The 23,162-nt window shown below is 40.4% G+C and overlaps 1 protein-coding gene across 6 annotated transcripts in view; it reads right to left on the reverse strand.

Annotated features, from left to right (window-relative positions):
* The window catches only part of magi2a (membrane associated guanylate kinase, WW and PDZ domain containing 2a), a 238,547-nt gene that overhangs the window by 74,257 nt on the left and 141,128 nt on the right, over positions 1 to 23,162 (reverse strand). For all 6 annotated transcript variants that reach the window (XM_038738435.1, XM_038738434.1, XM_038738433.1 and 3 more), the window contains exons 3-5: positions 13,067 to 13,186; positions 4,576 to 4,791; positions 1,879 to 2,089 (exon numbers count right to left, since the gene is read on the reverse strand). In XM_038738435.1, coding sequence (XP_038594363.1) covers positions 1,879 to 2,089; positions 4,576 to 4,791; positions 13,067 to 13,186 — 547 coding nt within the window. The remainder of the gene's footprint in view (positions 1 to 1,878; positions 2,090 to 4,575; positions 4,792 to 13,066; positions 13,187 to 23,162) is intronic.

Consider the following 23,162-nt stretch of genomic DNA (forward strand, 5'->3'; position numbering starts at 1 on the left):
GCCAAAGGGACTCAAATCTGATGTTTGTTTTTTTTTTGACAGGGACAGCGCACAAATAAAGTAATTGCACTAGAGTTAGATGGCAGCTAATTTGCATCCGTTGTTCCTGGGCAGGTAGACAAAACAAAAGAAAGACACAAAACAACTACTGAACAACAAATCCACTATATACAATAGCACAATACATTGTGTCCATCAGTGTGAAATTGATATAAACAGTTTTACACATACACTAAATACAAAAAATAAAATGCAATCATTAGTGGTGACACACTTGTGCTGACTTTAGCCAAAGTTTGAGGCTGGCTTTAAACACTGCAAAACTTCCTGAGTTTCTAATGTTTGTGGGTATGGAATTCCACTTCTCCACAACTTTAACAGAGAAAAGTGAATTGACAAGGCTGTCTTTCTAAATTGCGGTCTCCCCTAGTAGATGCTATAGTTCTACTGGCACTGCCACTACCAGAATAGGCTATGCATCCTCTACGAGAAGGGTCGTGAGATTATGAATAACTTTAAACATGGCATGCATCTGAGTAAAATAAGAAATTATCAAAGTGAAAATGAAATTTATTCAGGATGATAATGATGATAATGACCGTGATAATGATGATAATCCCTAGGCTTTTTATGAAGTACTTTTAGGATTTGTTAGTAGAGTGAGTACATAGGCTTGAGTGTAGTCACAGCTGCCTGTGACCAGGCTGTTATACATTAAGACAGATGGGAACAATTATAGTATGTACAAAAAGTTTTGCAGCAGGCGGACACAACTGGCATCTGATGCTCTGAAAATTTTTCAGATGTGACTTTGATTTGTGCGAGTTACATGTTACAGTTACATGGAATCTGAACTTTTCCAGTTCAGATTTGAGATACTTTGACTACACAGATATGTAGTCCAAATCCGATACAGGTTGAATTTTTTGAAATGCGACCTCAGTCTGAACAGGAATTCATGCGACTCTCTAGATCGGCCATTGTCACAATTCTTTGTATTCTTCTTCTGCGCATGCGGGTCCCTTGCAGGCCGTGTCCAGTTCACACTTCAGTCTGATATGTGACACATTTTAACAATAATGTGAACAGTCGAAAAAAAATCATTGCCAATTTATCGGATAAATAATAATAATAAATTGGAATCGCTGTGTGACTGTAGCCTTAGTGACAAACCAAACCCTGCAGTTTCCTCCAGCTTTAAGGAGCATTTCAGCGTCTTTCAGCTCACTGTTTCAGTTTTAAGGCCTGCAATTTTATTGTTTTGGTTCACTCTGACAGCTTCATTTCCAGATGCAGCAGGCAGTTGTTTTAATCAAAAAAGCTCTACCTGCCCAGCACCAAACGGGGGGCAGACAAAGCATTTAGCAGCAAATCACACATTTCCATCTGGAGGTAATAAAAAAAGGTGAGTGAATACTGGACCTACAGCAGGTGGCAAAAACACAACTTCAACTGAATGCTAATGTTGCTGTGTGTCTTCTGAATGCGTAAATAGGCAACTGTTTGCCAACACATTTGCCATATATACCTTATAAGGTGATAATGGACTGATGATGGGGCAGTGGATAAGACGCAGGCCTTTAGTGTGAGATACCCGGTTTCAATTCCCCACTGTAACACATCCACCAATGTGTCCCTGAGCAAGACACTTAACACCTAGTTGCTCCATAGCCGTGTGACCTCTGACATAAATAGCAATTGTAAGTTGCTTTTGATAAAAGCGTCAGCTAAATGAATAAATGTAATGTATAATATGTCATTGTTGTGTTTGCAGCTTATTCTGCTGCCATTTTTGCAACGAGTTTTATGAACACCCAAGTGACTAAATTAACCAGGTTTCATCAGCGATACATAGAATAACAATCTCAAGACACTTACTCTATGAAGTACACCTCTCCTTTCTCAGTGTATGCCATCTCCCAGTTGTCAGGCAGTGGCCCTAGCTCGTCGTTGTCCTCTGGTTTGGGTACTGTAATTTTTGGGGACAATCCGTCGTCTTTGGGCGCCTCGATTGGGGCCTCCGCTGGGTTGCTCTGTGGGGCGATGTCCCCCGAAGCGTCTGTGCTCTTGTCCTCATGTTCGCTCGACTCTGAGGCGACAAGAGGTCAAGATGAGTCAGGCACATTATTGCTCAGGGAGGAGCAGAGGATGAGGACAGTGAAAGACAAGGGAGGCGGAGTGAGGAAAAGGAGATTGATTGAGAGTCAGGGTTAGGGTGGAGAAGAAAGGAAAAGGAAAGCATGATTAGAAAAAGGTGAGAAGTGGTGACTCAGGGGAAAGAGAGGAGCGAGGTGAAGGCAAGAGAGGGAATGATTAAGGTTAACAAGACAGAAAGACGAATAAAGCAGAAGAGACAATAGAGATTGAGAGCGAAGCTGACTGCAATGCCCTAGTTTGAGTTGTGGCAGTGTGTGAATGTGTTAGAGGGAGAGAAATTGTGTGTATGGAAGAAAGAGAAAGATATGGCAAGTGTGTGTGCGTGCTTCCCAAAGGAGGGCTGGTGGAGGGAAGTGCAGAGGGGACAAATGAGAAGAGAGGATTCAGAGATAATCTATAGGAGGGAAAGAGCGAGGTGGCTATCTGCTTAGATCACAGAGCCTGCTGTGCTCTATTGATTCCCCTTCAGCTCTCCTGGTCAGCCCACACTCTGTCCATCTACAGAGACAAAACTCCTCCTGATCTGAGCGCAGCAGCCCACTTTAACAACCAACATGGCTCACTGCACAGCCCAGAGCCTGAAGTTATTGAGCATCTCAACAGTGCCAATAGGAATCAGTTAGAAATGTTTCCTGCCTCTGCATTTTCTCTGAGCTCACAGGGGTATATTCAGTGTCATCTGCATCATTTAGAGTAAATATACACTGGGAGTTTTAGAGAAATCATAGAACTTTTAACCCATTATAAACCAGTGCTCTAGCTGAGATCCTTAGATGAAGTGCTAGTAAGCCATTCCTAAAGACTAATTGCGATTGTGTCTTTGCCATTAGGACCGCTAGGGTTTACTTGAGGAGATCAGGTAGTCAAAAACACCATCATCTTTTAAATCACCTCTGGAATTTCAATTATATAAATTGCTTTTTACATAATTTTTTTTCACTTTTTTGTGAATGTGAAATGTATGCTCTTTTTTTTAATATAGCATTAGCCTTTTTTACATGTCTCTTTTATTTTTTTATTTACTACCTTTTTACATTTATCTAATTTTCTGCATTTAAATTATTGTATAAAGCACTTTATCAACATTAAGAAAGGTGCCATAAACTGTTTAGAATGTTGTATTACTGTTACATAGTCATCATAACCATCACTTTATGTTTTATTTTTTAGATTCACAGTAAATCTTGTTTTTAACAATTCTGTCTTCTTCATTCTGTCTTTATCCTTTAAAGCACTTTGTAAACATAAGGAAAGCTGCTGTATACAGTATATAAAGTTGTAGTGCTGTTACACATTTACCCACCTGTCATTTCATGTGTAATCTTTAAGTATTTTTAGAATGCATCTGGATATTCTTCATGATGTACATGCAATGCATGTATGGACCTGTCAAATAAAGAATCCTACCTTGTTTGAGCTCCTTGGGATAAGAAAACCAAAATCTCATCCTCTTACCAAACCTTCTTTCTCATACACAACCTTTAACAGTTCCTTAAAGGTTAAAGATATCCTTAAAGATATCCCATAAAAATAGAAATAATATACAAAAGTAACTGCTGGCACTAACTAGGACCAGTGCCCGAACACCTTTGACGTTTGTGCTGTTCTGACTGCTGTGAGAGACTTGGTTGTCCTGAGGCCATAAAACCAGCTTAGAAAGTCACAGGACCAAAGCATGGTTTTGGATTTGGAATCACAAAAATCAAACTCATAAAGCCTCTTTTATGGTGGTCTTATGTGGTCATGGGATGCATTCAAAGGGTTTCTGTGTTTGGGTGTGTGAGCATATTTGGAAATCTGTACAAAGAAATGTCTTTCTCTATTATTTCAAGCAACCTCAGAGGTTTGGCCTTGTTGCGTGCTGTGTTAAATGTCACTTCTGCCTGTTTTTTAGGAAACAATACAACAACAATGTCCTTGTTTATTTTTAAAGAGCCTACAGGCTCCTGTTGAGTGTAAGAGCAAAATATGCGTATGCCCCATGGCTATCTAGACTTAGATAGTGCTCGATAATGATACCTAATGATTGATATCAAATTCTAGAGAGCAACGGCACTAATGCTTTAATCAGAAACAGTTTGGACTGCAGAGGTAATCACTGACTGTGAGAGTGAATTATAATTCACAGTTTACACATCAGGTCATTAAATTGCACATCAAGATATTTGTGTAACCAATTAAAAGTGATAATCTGCCATAAAATCATTTTCCAAGAAATCCATGTAAAAGCAATCTGTTACTGTGTCTCTGTTGCTAGGCAACCACTCTAAAAGAGCCAGTTGCTATGAGTTAAACAAGACTCAACGCCTGCAGATCAGCCTGACGTGGGGCGTGACCTCAAACCTAGCTGTCATGGCGAGACTTCGGGCTCAAGCGACCTCTGCCTCTGCGCCTGTGGAGGTCGTTGTCGGAGCTGACCTGGGGTGACAGCAACACCGTTCCCATTCACAATGGGTCTCTCCTCCTCCTCCTCCTCGGGGGGCTCGATGCTGGCTTTTTCCATGTTGCTAACCGACTTGTTACGTTTCCTCTTGCCCTCGGAGGTGGGTCTGGCGCCCGGCAGCAGCTGGTCCGTTACATTTAGCAGCAGAGCGCTGGGCTCGGCCGGAGGCTTTGGGGTACCGTAAAAGTTATCTAGAACAAAGAGGACGAAGAGTTAAGACAATTAGAACGAAGTCATTTTCATATGCTAAATGCTTGCTTGTTCTGTATACTAAAATCTTGTATTTTTCGCCATGCTAGCTGCATGTCTGGATGGATAACAATATCAGTCTCGTGTCGGCCCACCACTGTAGTTCAGACTGAAACATTTTGTTCAAATATTCATGGTCCACAGAAATCATAATCATAATGACTTTGGTGATCCTCTGACTTCTTCTCTAGTGCCACCATGTCAGGGCTGGCCCTGACAATGTTGGAGCCCTAGGTCCTAAATTGGTGCCCCCCCATGCCTAACCCTAAAAAGTCCACCTCAGGGGTTGTGGTCATCGCTCCCCTATCCTCAAGAATTGTTTTGAACGTTCAGCAGCCAAACTCACAATTTTAGCATGTAGAGATGAACAGCCAAGTCAGTAATCATGGTCAATAGTGGATAATTCAATGGTGTCAGGGACTCATCCCCCAGAAAATATTAAGCATTGAAGACTTCATTTCTTCCATTTTGGTGAAGATTTCTGCCTTTTGTGCCTCAATTTATGGTGGAACAGTCTTCATTTATGTAAAGGGAAACACAAAATTCAGACAGCAGGTGACAATTCAAAATATAAAAAATTAATAGAATATAATGAGGTAAGGTTTTCAGACATTCTGTAGCTATTGCTTTTAAATAGCCTATGTTTTCTCCTGTAGATCAGCTTTTCTAATTTAATAAAATCCCTGCTGAGTCAGCACCCATGCAGACATGATTCGGTCTTCCCTCCTCTTTTGTGTCTTTTGCATGTGGATGTACATGTGGTACCTTTTCAGCTCAAATAAGTTAATTTTAATTAAAGACATAAACTGCTGGACTTTAATACAAAAACCTGCTGTGCTCATGTTCAAAATTTTCTGCACATTCAGAATCTCTCCCACATTTGTGTTCGCTGATATGACTAGAAAAAAGACATAGGCTAATATTAAGAGTCATCATTTCATTAGAATTCATAACATGTTTTAAGTCTACCTGCACTAAGCTCAGCTGTGCATTTCTTATTGCTCCACTGGAATTATCCGTTTAGATCGTTTAGATCGCATGTGAATCCGAAACCAACTGAATAAGACAAATCCACACACATTAAAGTATTATGCTTTTTGGCTTTTTCCCTCTCCTTTATTGAGTTATATATCTTTTTTGTGCATGTAACATGTTTGCAAAGTGAAAAAGCCCAAAGTCCAGCCCAAAGGGAGTTCCCATCTCCCACAGAAAGCTCTGCTCTGAACCGCTTGAAAACAGCTCGTTTGTAGTCCAGCCCTTCACTTTCTTTTCTTGTGACATCACAATGAAAACGCGTCATAAAGCCTGCCAAGCAGCTAGTGGGTCAGGCACGCCCTCAAACCAAGCTAGTCTGAGAGGAGGCCCTTTGGCTCGACTCGCCCTTGTTTGGTTTTCCATTGTAGAAATGTTGTACCTGCTTCCAGGTACTTTTTTTGGTATCACCTCACCTCCGTTGAGGTTCCAAGGGAGCTGAGGGATACTAAAATGTAACGTGAAAACATGACAGACTATTCACTGCATCATCATTGCTGCACCAGACAGAGGCCAGCAACAGAAAGTTTTATATTTTACAGTTTTTGTATGTTATTTCATAACTAAATCCACTTCTGAGAAGTTTTGAGGTGAGAAATCAGCTGTGTAGATTTCGAATATTGACAGTTTTAGTGTTGAGGAGCTCTGTCTTTACATTCTGAGTAATGTTGAAACGTTTTAACTTAAAGAGAAAGCTGTGTGGATCGCTGGTTTGTGTGTCGCATTGAACAGTACGTCGCGGCAGTTGTGTGTGGCGTCGCTATGACAACAAGCTACGTTCTATCTCTGGGTACTATCTGCAAAGGAAAACGGAGCAGGGCCGAGTAGAGTCGAGTCTATTGATTTGCGCTATGGTAGCATTTTTCGGCAAGGCAGCATAGATCGTCAGAACACCGGCAACAGTTCAACGTTTAGTCCTGATGGTAAGATGTGGAACAATGATGTTGTGGACTGGTAGTAACCTACACCACCTGCTAGGTTACAGTCACAGTCTGAAGCGGCTTTGATTTGAATCACACTACCTTGTTTCTTACGACCCGCACTTCTCTGCTTCTAACTGGCTAGTAGTCCTTACCTGGGAACTGCGCATGTGCAACTCCCAACAAAAATTTTGTACAAGTAAGATGCATCGCTCTGTAGCTCAAGAGCGGAGCGTACAACACATAGGGTGAAAAGAGGAGCTGCAGCAATGCGCAGTATGAGAAAAATATGGTGTTTTTTGAAAATTAATCCATGTAAACCTGTTCTGGTACAACCCCTAATTAAGATTTTGAACCTGAAAATGAGCATAGGTGGTATTATGCTCTTTTTCAGGTTCAAAATCTTAATTAGGGGTTGTACCAGAACAGGTTTACATGGATTTTAACATCAGCAGATCCGTGCAGCTCACAGTCCCAAACAGAGCAAGGCTGTGCCTCGGGTTTTAGATGTTTACATTGCAAAACTCTACACTGACATGACTCGCCGCAACTGTCTGGACTCACAGCGTGAGGTGCACTTCATTACTATCACGGCGTACGCCGGTGTCACAGCAGCTAGGCTGAGTTGATTTGCGGCAAGTTGAAAACCTTCTCTTGTGGCGCCCCCTGATATTTTGCGCCCTAGGCAACCGCCTTTGTCGCCTATGCCACAGGCCGGTCCTGTGCCATGTGGATCAGAGTAGAACCTGATGGATATGTGATTTTTAAGACTGATACAGATTTTGATATCTGACGATTTCAAAATCTAATATTCCGATATTCTTTATTTCCCTTCTTTTTAGAAACACACAACATAAACCAAGATTATCCTAAACAATTGTTAGTGTATTTAGGACACCTCACCAAGATAACATGACATAATGTAGTTTAAAATTACACTTTTTTATTGTTATAAATAGCACTTTGAATAAAAGTACAGCTGATTGTGTCGGTTGATTGCTGTGTTTTGTGTTGGGTTTGTGGCTTCCAAACAGTGTGTTGCCAACAGGGGAGTTGCAGAGTGCCCTCTAGTAGACAACTATAACAACAACAACACCACTCATAACATGATGGACAGATCCATCTTTCGTCTCTTCTTTTAATTGTCTTTAATTATTTTAATTTATCGTCTGTTATTACACAGATACTGATTTATCTGCAATTAGCTCATAGCAAATATTGGGCTCTAGTTCAGAGGGAAATACCTAGGATTACTGTAAAATATGGTATTCATGGTCCCCAGAGAATTGAATATTAATCAATTGATGATCCCCTGACTTTTGGAAAAAAATTTAATTAAATCTTTTTAACAGCTATTGGGTAGAATGACATGACATTTTCTACGGATTCCTAGAGGATTTGTTGTAATAACTTTGGTGATTCCTTCACTTTTCATCTAGCGTAGTCAGTTTATCTATTACTTTGGTCACCAAGTACATGCAAAACTAATGACATTAAGCTATACTTCGACTGTAGTGCTAATTAGCAGTGTTACTCTTGTCTTATTTCCTTTTCTCTGAGAGTGTAATACTTCAGCTTATGACAATCCCAAAAGGGAACAAGGATATAAAATATTTTTTAATACAATATTTATTTCCATTACGTTTCAATAAAATAAACATAGCGATGAAGATAAATTCACTTCACATAAACAGAAAGAGACCAAGAAGTGAGTGAAAACAGTGAAGAAAGGGAGAGCAAAAATTTAGCAAAGAGGCCCACAGAGTAAAGCAAGCCAGAATGAGAATAAGTCGAAGGATGTTCGTGACACCACTGCACCAGTTACACAGAGGCTGAGGTGTTTTTTGCCCCTGACAAGCTGTTCCATGTCGAAGCCAGCTGATCCATGAACACACAAGCTGAGAGCTCACATCCTGTCTGACAATATTACAACAGCTATAAGATCTACACCAAGCAATGCATATGTGCAAACAAAGACAATTTGATACACACACACACACACACACACTTCTCATCATTTCACCCATTTTTGGGTACTTCCATCTTCTCCTCTGCAAATCAATGACTTATCAGAACATGCACGGATTTTCCTGGCATGTGATGTTTCTGCATGGCTTGGACTGAATAATCACTGTATTTCTACGTTTTGCTCTCTGGTCAGAATAAACTACCCAACATCTAGGAATAGCAGTATTTAACATGGCTCTGACTCAACATCCCCCTTCCTGTCTTCTACATTGATTTTATATTTTACTACCCTTCAGTTTGTCTGCTGACAGCAGGTCAGTCACCCTGACAGTCTCCATCAGTCATTGTTAAAATCTCATAACTTCATGTTTAGGTTACAGCTAGTGGCTGCTTACCAGCATCGGAGGCTATGGGGGAGGAGGGGGAGACACGGGAGAATTACTAAGCTTGTCTATTAAACTCGAGAGGCGTCACTTTGTTTTATTTTCATTGGCCAACTTTTGAATTGAACCTCAGTATTTTTTGAGGTTTTGATGAAAGTTGGACTCCTAGAAGATTTGAACTGAGATAAGGACTCATTAATTGGTGGTTGAACTGTGGGTTGTATTGAGCGCTTACTGTATAACACAATGTGGTGAACTTAGTTTTTCTTGTGGTCTGTAGGTAGGCCGACCTGATGATATTAGATGATATTATTACTTAATGCCATGACTTGACTCACATTATCTTTCTATGTTATTAAAATTTTATACTTCTTCTCTACCGTTGCTGATAATATTAATTCATGCATCACCTAATTTCATCATAACACAGGCCTGGCCCACAAGAAAGAAAAGTGTATGTTTAATCTATCTAATATTGTATTGGTCAGTCTACACACTGATTTACTGTTTGTCCTTTCTGAATAATACAGAATGTAAAGAGCTTAAAAATTAATCACATACAAATATTGGTTAAAAAAAAATACCAATTAGATTATTTTCCAAAATCGTTCAGCCCTACTGCGTGGAGGTAAATGGAAAATTGTGTTTTTTGCTGGTGAACCAACCTTTCAAATCAAAAGATTACATGTTCCGCTGTGGATTAAGGAAGTAAAACATTTTCAAAACCCACTGAAATAACTGCAAAAGATTTTGTTGCCAAGCTGAATGTTAGACTGTCTCTTTTAACCTCTGGAAATGTGATATTTTGGAAGTTTTCACACAACAATAACTAGGTATTGTGCTTGAGACACCGACGCTGGAGTGACCTGTCGAATCATGTTGGTCGTAAGTCTGAGAGATGTTCTTTTCTTTTAAAAGATCAGACACTACTTGCCTTTGAGGCTATTCTAAATCTGAGAGCGTGATAGAAAGTTGAAGAGATTGTCTTTACAGAATCAGTTCAGAGGACATCAGCCGCAGTTTGAGTCTTCAGTAGTTCTCACTAGGTTTGGTATTAGATTAGCAAATAGTAGCTATATCTCTTCAGCTCCACTCAAATGTCCCTGGCAAAAATATAAGACATGAGAAGACGATGTGTGTGAAAATCCATGGAGATTATTCTAATGCACTGGGCTTGAGCATTAAAGACAAACTCCAACAGTGACTGCAGACAGTTTTGGGAACAGGAAGAATAGCCAGAGAGATTAAAAAAAACATCAGTTGGTGTCTCCTTCTGTGTTGGAAAAACCTATTGAAATATGTTCATGTTTTGGAAAACATGAAGGCTGCAATGAAAAATGGAGGAAAGTAGCTGTAAAAAGATTACTGGGACTGTTGGGATGAGAAGCCCCAAACCACAGACACAAATCCTGGAGCCTTAATGAGCTGAATATTTGCCTCTGAGAAGAAAGACGAAGTGATCCTAGTGCTCCTTGTGTGAACTCAAATAACATGCAGCATCAGAGAAACCTGGACTTTGAAGTTTGAGTAAGTGGTGGAATTGCTGTCACATCAGACAGCTGCACTGATTTCAGTCTAAAGTTCCGTCCTACATGCAGGTAAAACTAGAAAAAAGAAATCAAAAGAAGTCTCTCTTAACAAATTCCCCAAACTAATTCTTGGAAAGACGAAACATTCAAAAGAAATGCCAAAGCATGATTAGAATCACAACTTCCAAGCATTTAGAGTCAAGATTCGGAGAAAATGGAAAGCGTTATTTTGGGCTTCTAGGGTTCCAGATGCAAGCCCTTTTCATTGTTCTGCGTATTTCCCATACATGCGGGTCATGCTAACTTGCCCTTGCCAGCTCTGTTATTTAGATTCAGGGAAATGAAGACTCACACAAAACAATGTAATCAGGGCAAGCTGTGCAAACCCTCTACAGCTTTCCAGGTTGAAATATTCTAGAATTTCCCTTTAATATTTGACAGTTTTTGAAGGATCTGTTTTTTTCTCATAAATACATTATACAAACAAACATTTATGATAAGCATACCTTAAATTTGGTTACTGAAGGATTGTGACCAAGTTACTGTATGAACTGAGCAGTGCTTTTCACAGTTGAAAAGTAAACTTGTCTGTGCTTTATGCTGCACAAACTCAATTACCTTACCTTGGCATATCTTAAGCATTTCTGTACAAAGAATTCCGTGCAGATATTGATATATCTGCAATGAACAAATATTAATTATTATATTAGCTCAGCTGATTGATTGGGCTCTATATATAATATCAGGTGACTTGGCTGGCCAAGGCCAAGGGGCAACTCTCCCAGTGTAATCATCAGTAGAAACGATAGGCAACTGTATTAGAAAATATCTGGTTCTTAGGTCAAAAGTTGTAAGACTGAGTACATACACATCTAAAAATGATTTGGTACGAAAACATCCAATCAATAAGCTTTAAATTCTGTTTAGTGCTAAGAGCTCAAGTTTAAAATTACACCCTTCCCTTTTGGATTTAAGTCATGTGACGTCACGCGAATTCAGCTACTATGGTTCTGTGTTTTGTCTCTGACTACAACAATGAAATTTTCTGAATTTGCTACAGAGTAATGTTCTGAATGGCTTTCTATAGCAGGCTCATGAGTATTATAGTATTTACGGCAGGACTCTCTAACTTCCCTCCCAGGGTCCAAATGCAGCCCATGAGACAATTGGGGGCCCCCCACATATTTAGGAGTTATTGTTAAATCCAACATGCAAATTATGATTTTTTCAGAGTAATCACTTAATTTTATAGCATGGATGTAAAATGTGTGCAACTCGTCAACGCCAAATATGACTACTACCGGTTCTTACATAACAGAACAGTATGCGAGGTACTAGGGAGAGAAGAGGGAGTTAGACGTTTACCAGCTTTGGAGTGGATATAGTTTGAAAAGTATTGTTTAAAACGTAATTAAGTGGCTCCCCTAGGAGAGAACAACCCCGCCAGTGCCCTCCAGGTAATATGACTCTAAGACCCCTGATTTAGAGCCACACCAAACTGATGAAAATAACATGAATTCTCAGACATGAAGCTGAAAGAATTTAAACTTTTGTGCTTTACAATAACAACTCAAACTGTCCTTCTGCTTTAACAGCAAGCTGATCCTCTGTACAGCCTTCCTTTTAAATTTCACCCCTTATCCCTTCCTTCCACATCTAATTGGTCATTAAATTATTAAAATATCTAAAATGCTGACTGAGTGACCACGCAGACGGATTCTCCCAATCCCAGCGGAAGGTGGCTCCCATCACTCAAAGGATCTAACATTGCTTCTGGCAACTGACCGTTAAATTGGCCATCTGCAATTCTTTTCTCCTTCCTGTAGTGGTGGCAGGCGGGAGAGAGGAAAGTTAGCTGCTATGTGTTATCTATATAATGGCAGTGGTCTCCTGAGAGTTGGAGGTGGCATGGCAGACCAGGGGCTGCATTTTCCGAGTGGTTTAAAATCCAAGCCTCGGGCCTGTCTGACCACAGGAGAGAGAGTATAGATAGTGTCTGTTTGTTTTGATTAAGCAACTGAAAAGCCACTGCAGCTCAGGCTCAAGAACTGAACCAAGAGAGAGCCAACGTGAAGGTACTGCATGCGTGTGCGCTGGCTTCTCTTGATTCAGAATTTACAGAAGATTCCTTTCAGTGTCCTACATGACTGATGACATGCCGCAAAGCCGAAAGATAGATAGATGGATAGAAGGATACTTGTGAGTGTTTGTGCAGTGCGTGGACATGGATTGATGAGACCCGTCTCAGCATTTATTCAAACCGCTGTCACTCACACGGGGGAAAATGCCTGCGGTGCCACATCGCAGTTTAAGTTCCACAGAAAATTTGAAATATCACAAAGAGGACTGACGGCAATCACAAGCGTGACTTAACTAAATCCTTACCTTCATATGTTCCGCTCTCTAGCAGGGCTCCACTTTTCTCCAATTCCATAAACCGGTCAACAGTCACAAAATTATAATCCACCCCCGGGACCTCTCCTTCCTTGGGCTGCCTGGTTGTGCCTGTAGGAGATAAGCGAGAAGACTTAGAGCCGCTAGAGCTGTGAATGCCCCATCACTGCTGAATGAGAAAGGACTTAAAGTAGAGTGTTTAAGAAAAGATCAGAACATGCAAGAGCTGAAACATGCTGACCCTGACCCAGCTCTACTCATTAAGTGCCCTCTTTATTCCTTTTTGTCCCTTTCCTTCTTGCACAGCTGAGACTGAATAGTTGAGCAGTGTGCTTTCAGGGGGAGGAGTGGCAAGGTACATTTCAGGAGCTAAGTGATGCAATTTGGAGACCAAGAGGAGAAATCAAGTCAATTTGCATGGAGCTGACGGCACGTCGAGTGCTCTCTGACAGCAGCTGCAGTTCTGCCAACTGACTGCAGGTGATGAAAATATTTTTCCCTGTAACAGTAGCATTTTAAATCAACTTCACTGACACATCGTTCAAATCTCCTCCGAAAACAAAGTGTGTCAAAGTATGTATGATGTTAAACTGTGGTACAAAGGACTTACTAAATACTTCCTCATCATCTTGTTCTAATTATACTTGTTAAAACTGATCCCGGCTGTGATAACAAGCAGGCTCTCTACCCCTGAGGTGCTGAATGGGTTTTCACATCTGAGGGAGGGTTGTTCACACTAAAAGAGAAGCCCGTAAAACACACTTGTTGGATCCTCACTACAGCTTATAAAGTATCCAACTGTGTGTAACAAACTGAACAGGGGAACAACTGTGCCACTGATCACCCTGGTAGGTGGTGTGGGGCGATTTGACTTTAAAAAGGTTAACTGACATCACTCCAGCATCACTACACAAGGTTGGAACAATGCCTTTGAAGAGGTGATGTGCTGTGCAGTCGTGGGCCAGGAAGAGGAATATGCAGGATTCAATTTCTCCCAAACACTGATTACCAAACTTTTAATTACACAAAGAGAACTAATCAAATAAATGAGCTGTTCTTGAATCTCACTTATGGGTAAATGGGTACTCTTAAGGGCTGGTTGTGCAAGAAAAAGAATTGGTATGTACAATGTGTTGTCCAACAATGTTGGAAGACAAAAGCTGTTTCGAACAGCAACACACACAAGTGGGAACTCAGAGAGGGATGACTGGATAATTGTTCAACCTTTCTCCCCCCATAGCATTCATGGTGTTGCACTCATTTGTACATGCAAAAAGTGACAAAGTAGTGATGTGAAGAAAAAAGGAGAGCTTAAGCCTAAGTTCAAACGCTATGTGAAGTGGATTGTCGGTTTCAGAAAGTTACAAAAATGGTTAGTGGGTGGGGCCTGTGGATAGGTGTACATATAATAGGGACTGCAGCGGTTGAACTCTAGTTAACTAAAACATCAAACTGGAACCTGCTGACTGAGTAATTTGTAAGAGCTTATAAAAACAAATGAGCAGCAGGAACACTGTTATTTGCTGGGTGAAAAAAAAGTAAAATGTATGTGTGTGTGTTTGTGTTGCACCTCCAGTGGAGCTTCTTGATTGTGCCTGTCTGCATGGGGGCTTGTGTACCCGTCAGATTAGCCTGCCTCACAGGCAGAGCTACTGACTGAGCAGCACACACACACACACACATTTCAAAGAGGACCTTTGATGTTGCAGAACTATATTTAGCAGCATCTTCTGGTGGGGACTTCTCTCGGGTGACAATTTCTAAAAGGAGGCAACCACAATGCCTCTCGCTTTTCAGTCCTTTGTATATGGGTCACGGTCTTGCGGTGCAAATCAGCGATTCTCAAAATATAGCAACCCCTCTGAAGTGCAACAATAATGATTGTGGATATTTTTAGGATGGTATATAATCATTATTTACAATGCCTTGATCACAGAAAATTGAGAAACTAATTAAGGTTAAATACTGCATCTATCATTTTGTCAGCCTACGGGAGCTTGGATTCTCAAAACCCCTCTGGTGTGTTTCTGGAGTGTGGGAAGCACACTATAAAAATAGGTATTGTTTTATTTGAACAGACATCCTTCCTCCATCTCTCAGGTTCATATTTAGTTGGGAGACAAAATGAGGCAGAGAAATAAAAAAAATGATATACAGATCTCAAAAGATAAACTAGATCTTATTCAGTATTAAGCTGGCTTTACAATCGTGTGTGAGGGAATTATGGTATAGCAATTGAGCCAATGCCTGCTGGAGCAATTCTACAAAAAAGGAACTACATTAGGGCTATAGTGGCTACACAGAACTGTGATTGGACAGCTTGGACTGTTTGTGTTTTCTCATGTAAGACTAGACTTAGACTGTTGATAGGGAAGAAAATATCCAGCAAGCTGGGGAATTGCTCAATAATCCTCTCATTTTCAGTAACACTAGACATACAGTAAACACTGAAGCATGCATTAAAAAGCAAGGGATTCACTGATATTTAGAACACACATACATGCATACATATAAATAAGCAGTTTTAAGCTTTGGTTTTACTTTTAGACCATCATAAGGATCTGGAAATGACAGCTAATTAATCACAGGTGTGTCACAGGCCTAAAGTCTTTGTAAAATCAAACATAAATAATATATAATAATATAATGAATATGATGAATATTTTCATAATCTGAAACCCAATTTTCTATTTGCTGGTATTTATTCTGTTATAGTCATTAAATGTATTTTCACTCATTAGTTACCTTCAGTACCGTAGCTTGCATTGTCAGTAGCGGAGTTCGACATGTTGGGTTCAAATTACAAGCATATGGAATCCCCGGGAATTACCTAGTCACGCACTTGGTAAAATTTGAAAGACATGAACCATCTCTTGCAAATGCCCATGTGTCACTAAATGACATAATCCAGCTGAGCATTACTGTTGGTCTCCAGCATTTTGAAGTGGATGCATATTGGTGTCACTACACATGCTGACTGCATGGCTGAACGACTAGGGAAAATAAAACAGAGTCGCTGCTCAAAGCCTGAACTCTGGGACGACCAGTGTCACCAAATCAAACAGAAATAAAATCTTTTGGTAATTCTACTTTATTAAGGTAAATAAGAGGATGTCCCTCTTCTTAAAGAAGCAGTCCTTGCCTATTATTGTATGTTAACTTCAGCTATTAATGATTTCATGACAATAATTTTGTTCTTAGCAGGTGAGTAGATAAAGCAAACAATCCCATTTTCACTCTACATCACAAAGTAAATAAAATTTGGAGCACATTATACAATTAAAGCATGACATGGTTGAAATCCAACACTAAACTATATTTTAAATCCTGCACTAAAGGCATCATCTGCCATGTGTCAAACTGAAGTATAAATCTTCCTACTGCTGCTTCTAGCAGTCTCTAAAGACAACACATAGATCATGACAATGAAAAGTGAAGAAGTGAATAAAAGGTCATTTGTCCCATTTTGGAACTTTGCAGAAAATATTCATGGGAGTCGTTTCTTCTCTTGTGATGTAAGTCAACAAACAAGACAGAAAAAGGGTACAGGGAGCGATGATAATGGCTATTGAGATTGTGGTAGTAGGAGTACGAGGCAAGCCCGGGCAGAAACAGAGATGTATGAAGAGAGGCGGCATGTGTAATGGATGAGAGAGCTCAAGTTGTAGCGTGGGTTGAGGTTCTTGTAGCCTACAGCCACCCTGCAATTCTCCAGTACGTCCTTGAGCCAGATTCAACTCCACAACCACAGGCCACAAGTCCAACTCTCACTTATGCAGCTAAGCACCATTATAGGATGCCCCAGTCACAGCCAACACCTGCAGTGGTTTCATACCGGTACTAGTGCTCGTACAGAATACATTAACATCGCTCTAAGCTATCCCTATGTTAATAAAACACACTGTATTAAATGCATGACCTCTATGTGTGTCTTCACATTTGCACATTGCACAGTAAAAACACTACAACCTGAGCACAATTTGAACCTGACATAACTGTAGGCAATATGAAAAGGCTCAACAGGGACCCAGACAATCTCTAGAAAGAGGAACCATCGGCCTCTATTTGAAACAAAGGATTTATATCCAGAGAATATCCCGAAGCTTCACAAAGACAGACTGTACTGTGTATTCATGACAGAGAGTCAAAGCACGTGTAAAGATCCTGAGGAAATGATTATGCCATAACCACAAACTAATTATTTCCATACAATTAAGAAGCAAAACAATCAAAACAAAAACAAAGGAAGTAACACTTCACGTACTTTTGTCTCTTTGTTTTACGCTGAATGTGAACAGTAGAACTTGTAGTGTAATGTCCTGTTGCTGAATCTAGATCTAATATCAAGAGATATTATGCAAGAGCACTTTCACAGGCTGAAAGGTAAGTGAGGGTGAAAATTAAGAAAGCGAGAATCGGAGGGAGAAATGGATATGAATGTCCTGAGGTATGGACAAACATGACACCTTCTCTGTCTCAGAACCTGGAGCAACTGAATCTGACCAGAACAGTCTGAGTTGAACATATTAACTCCACAAGAAACTGAAAATCTGGATTTTCTACCTAGGGAGGTGTTAACTGTGTTGTTGGGTTTGCCCTAAAGGTCCCTGAAATGTAGGTCCACCACTTGTGTTCAGACTGAAATATGTCAAATATGTCAACTATGAAATGGATTGCCATTAAATTTTGTACAGACATTCATGGTCCTCAGAGAATGAAATCTACTGACTGATCCCCTGACTTGCTGCATTCCTATCAGCCTCAGCTGTGTTTAGGGCCAATCAGCATATGTTAGCATGCTTAAATGGTAAACTAAGATAGTGAACAAGATTGACAGTTTACCTGCTGAACAAGAGCATGTTAGTATTGTCATTATGAGCATCTTAGCATGCAACCTCACAGAGCTGCTGGCATGGCTTGAACACGGAAACTGCTCACTCCTGGGTGTCGCCTGTCATATGTGACTAACAGGTGAATTAATTAGCTACACCTGCTTACCTCTGTGTGGCATTGAGCTGGGGGTGGAATATTACAGTACAGAGGATGTGGTATATTTGTCTTCTATGTGTGAAAAATACACATTTCTATTTTTATTGTTAGAATTTGAAGGGCTAAGTGACAGATTACTGTTTTCCCTAATGTAGACTATTGTTGGCAGTTATAGTATACTTGAATTAATGAAACAACTACAGCACCACACATATTTTAGTGTTATTGCTGTCGCTTTGGGTGGACATTAATGTTAAGCAGCTTGCTGGCATTGCTAAATGAATCCGTCTTTTCCTCAGGGTTAAACACAAATCAAAACTGAGTCTCAGGTTTGTGTGCATTAAGGTTGAAGTCCCCACTGGGATATAAAAACATGAAACACAAACACTCTCACACACACACACACAGCAAAATACAGGGCTTGGTTGCCATTCACTGAGTGCTTGTCCTTAATTTAGTGCAGTATATCTGAATATTGCTTTATTTCTATGTGTTGTATGAAGAAATATGTCGTCTGAAAACAGCCACAGTAAGGTGATAGATTTCAACAAAGAACGAGTCTGTATTCATCCATTTACGGCATCGTCTTTGCTAAAGTTTCTCCTCTCCTCTCTGTTCTTTCCGTCTTCCCTCTTGTTTCATCTTCTACTCTACACAAATTTTTAACACACAAAGTAATAGCAACTTCATCCAGCTATTGGGATGCAGTGCCCTCTGCACAGCGTCAGTTGTGTCAAATCTGACTCATCTGGCTGGATTTATATTTCACTTTAAAGTTAGAAGAGTAAGTGCCCTTAAGATTTTGTGCATTTGGTATATTACAGCAGCTGCCGTACAACCAGAGGGAGAGCTCCAGCTTTATTATGTTTCTGATGAAGTGGAAACCCTATCAAGTAGAGGTGCATTAGACTTGGTTGTGTGTCATACAGCTTTTAAAACATACAGTATATTGTAACAAGGGTAAAACTGGGGTCAGGGGCTAGAAACGGGATCAGCTAGCTTCCAGCCTCCAGCAGTGTTCACCATCCCCTTTTGTACTGTTATAACAGGCCTGTGTTGTGAATAACTGCCCCAGGCCGGACGTATAAGGCTGCCCTGCCCTTTTTACGTCCTAAACCCTCTGTTATGACTGGCCAGGACAGTGTCAGCATTGCCTATTGTAACCACCCTAATCTAGCCATTAGCCAATTAGGAAGTGACGGGCAGCCGTAATGCCCTTGCATTAGAGGGATGGATTAGCTTTCCATTCAGCGCCTGCCTGCCGCCTCTGGGCAAATGGACTGATGGAGGACAGTGAACTGCTGCAACGCGCCACCAAAAGCTGCTTTCACTGCACTTTACCTTCATCGACAGCAAGTTTGGCGATGTGCTTATTCACTATTTTCACTGATGAATCAGCGCAGGGTCTTAATCAACAGTGATTACATATCATTTAAGCAGTAATAAAGTCTATTGAGCAGGGAGTGCAGAGGAGGCCTCTGTTTTCACTGAGCTGATGATGAAAGTTAATATCACTGCTTTGCAGTGTAATCATATTGACTGGGAATGTTTTGGTTCCACACAGACGCAGAACCCCACTCTTGGTTCTTGACCAAAGATCAGTATTTTTTTCTCTTCTACCCCACTTAATGAGATTTCAGGTTCATTCAAGTTCAGTGAGAATGACTCTGTGTTGCTCTCCTGCTTATTGACAGCCAGTAATGTGGGATAGATTGGAGAAAGCCAGGCACTGAACCACACTCCCCTGTCTGTTGGCCCTCTGCCGCCCTCCCCTGAATTCCATTAATAGCTCTGCCCTTCAGGAGGTGCTGGGTGGACCGCCCATAACACAGCGAGGGATATTGATGACTGTATCCGCCCCCAAGGAGAAAAGAGGAAGAGAGAACTGAGTGGAGAGGGCTAATAAAGAGGTGGGAAAAGGGGAATACATAGGGAAAATCCTCATGGAGGCCAGTATTTTAAAAGTTAAACATTAATCTTCTGGCCTGTTCACATTCTCTACAATGTAATGAAACAGCTATGTAAGGTTCATATATCACCATTTTAAAATCTGCAATTTCCTTAGCACAATATTTGCAGTGTCATCTAAATAATTTATTTAAATGGATATTTAGGAGACAAACGAGCACAAATAAGGTGGAAAAATTATATGAGAAGTGCTTACATCTTTCCGAAGATTTAACAAATCATTTTTATTTGTTTCCTAAATGATCCCTTGGGTTTTTGTTCTCTGCAAAACACTTTGCATGATATTCTCTGTTTCTTGTTGCTTGTCAACTCACAGTTGCAAAGCTCGATGCCTCACAAATTCAGCAATGCTACTTCTTGTTCTCCCAAAACCTCACAAAGGGCAGTTTCCAAACTGAAAAAATATTGCTCTCACATATCCAAAAGAGCATTTCCTGTTTGAATCCTATTGAAAGAAAATTCATATACAATATTTTTATAGTAAGTTGCACATATGTTAAAAGCCAAATCACAGTAACACTGTTAATGTAATCTCATGTAAGAAGATCAAGGAGGGCTGCTTGAAATCTAATTTATTCAATCACATGTGAAGCTGGAGCAGAAGCCTCAAATCCTAACCAAACTACATCAAGTATGAACAGGTTGTAGCACCTGATAATGTAATAACCTGTCAAAATGTAATAAAGCTTCCCTGTAAATGGGCTTAAGTTCTCACATTATGTTTTCAGCAGATTTGACATTAGAATTAACAGTTTAACAACTTGTATGAATAAGTTTTTTTTTTCTTACCAAAACACACTGTATGTATCTGAGATGTATCTGAGAACAAACACACTGAATGCATTTCCTTTCTCATAACACATTTGCAAAGCCGATTTTTTTGGTTTGCATCGTTTACATCAATGTTTGCAGCTTGCAGTCTTCTTCTTCCCCGCCTTTGTTAGTATTGCTGCATTTTTTAGCACATTTCTTCCACTGACTGTCAATCAGTAGGGTGGCAAAAAACTGTCAGCAGAAATATGTATCAAAGCGCTGCATACTCATGATACAAATTAAATGAAAACACTCAACAAAACATTGATCCATAATGCTCCTAAAGTCGAAAAACTCTGCAAACTACCTCTACTACATAATCAGAATATTATATATTATTATATAATATAGAGCTGACATTAATTAATTGTGTCTATTAATGCAAAAATGACTCAAAAGAATTGAGAATTCAGCATCACCCAGGCAAAAGGTGTGTAAAAGTGCAACTGAGGCTAAGGCTGAGTGATTTGTTGTTACAAGTTCTCACTAGAAAGTGAGCTTGTGACATAAGGTTAAAGCCATTTGAAGATTCCCTGTATAATTAGGTTTGGGAGAAGGCTGCTAAATTGACTCATGATTGGAGCCAAAACGGTTAGTCAAGCCGCAGAAAATGAATCACAGACTATTTATATAATCGATTACTCCTTGAAATCTGTTTTTGAGCAAAACTGCCGTACATTCGTTTTCTTTGAGAATTTTCTGCTTTTCGTTGTCATTTGTGAGAGTGAATATTTTGGGGTCTTGTTGTTCAAACATAACAAGACATTTTTTTTTTTTTTAACATGTTACAGATCAACTATTATACTAACTAACTATTTGAGAAAATAAATGGTTAACAGTCAGTAATTACACCTTAATCTTAAACTGTTGATGCTGTTTGAATACCAAGTCCCCAGCTCAGTGCAGATGTCCATGACAGTGACAGATCACCTTGTCATTGCAAAGAGCTCTCTGTATTGATTAAATGCTGTATCAAACACACATGGTAGTGAATCCCAATAGTTGGCAAAAACAAGTAAGCCTGACATTCATTCAGGATGTAACTCAAGTATCTGCAGGCCTATCCCACACATGACACAGTTTGCAGCCAAGATATATATACACAGTGTAAAAACAACCTACCCCTACACAGGGATGTCATCATATCTGTTATCATTGAGAATTGAATCAGAGCTCCTCTATCCTTCTTTCTGTCTCTTTCGTGGGAAGATGTGAATGGCTCCTTTCATCACATCTCAAGCTCCCTCTATTTCATTTTGCTCCTCCAGCATGCCACAGACCTTTGGTCTTGCTCCACATCTCAACTTCCATGGGAATTAAAAGCCATCATGTTTGCAGGGGAGGTTGAAATGAAAAAAATAATAAGAAAAAAAAGGCACGCACCCTAATAATTCAGAGCTGTGGAGAAGACTCTTGACAGGCAGCAGGTGAGTGACCAACTTTAATCTGTAGAGAGCCCAAAAAATATGAGAAAACACAAGGAGGTCGTTTCATTTTCTCAGCAGCTACTCCAATTTTTCTTCAGAGAGGACCGGTGCACCGCAGCAGACATTCACATGCACACACACACACAGCCGACAACGGGCAGGTACAAAGAGAGAGGAAGAGAGAAGAGAAAGAGAGGGCAGAGATATAGAGAGATTAAGGGAAAGCTGATGTCATCCGTTTGGATATGTGGCCCTGGGCTGGGTGTTTTTCAGGGTGTGTTTGAGTGTGTGCAGTGATCAGGGATGCGAACGTATTGCTTTGTCAGCCTAATCCCACCATCCAGGGCCACTCTGGCTCGAGCACACTACCACCCAATGACACAATCTGTTTGTCAGGATGGCTCGCACCGTTTTTATACATTTATAATGCCCCATCACGACTGTTTATAGCCCCGAAGGCTCAGACTGCCCATTCTACCAGAACAACAACCTGACGTGTATCCCATCAACCCACATTTCAACGATGCTCTCAATCCAACACCATCCATCCTCCCAGTCCTCCAATGTTCAACAGCATGCAAGCATCAGGAGAGCCAATTTGTGTGTTTCCAGTAACGTCTTCGGGTCAAGCAACAGATTTGAACCGACAGCCCTGTGGGTCAGAGAGGCTGGAATAATCTTCACACTCCACATGGTGGCAATCATCTCATACTGAGACCTTTTGGCCCTTTAATACCAGAAGCTAAGATATCTGATACTGCCATCACCTCTGCCCCTTTCCTGCTATTGGACCTACTGTAGTTCTGGATGTGTGTGTGTGTGTGTGTGTGTGTGTGTGTATGAAATGTGTGTAAAAGCACTCTGAAAGCTTTACCTCATCTGTTAGAGAG

Source organism: Micropterus salmoides, unplaced genomic scaffold (genome assembly GCF_014851395.1).
Source record: "Micropterus salmoides isolate LMB-PRFRI ecotype aquatic unplaced genomic scaffold, ASM1485139v1 Ms_hic_scaffold_23, whole genome shotgun sequence".
Lineage (NCBI taxonomy): Eukaryota > Metazoa > Chordata > Actinopteri > Centrarchiformes > Centrarchidae > Micropterus > Micropterus salmoides.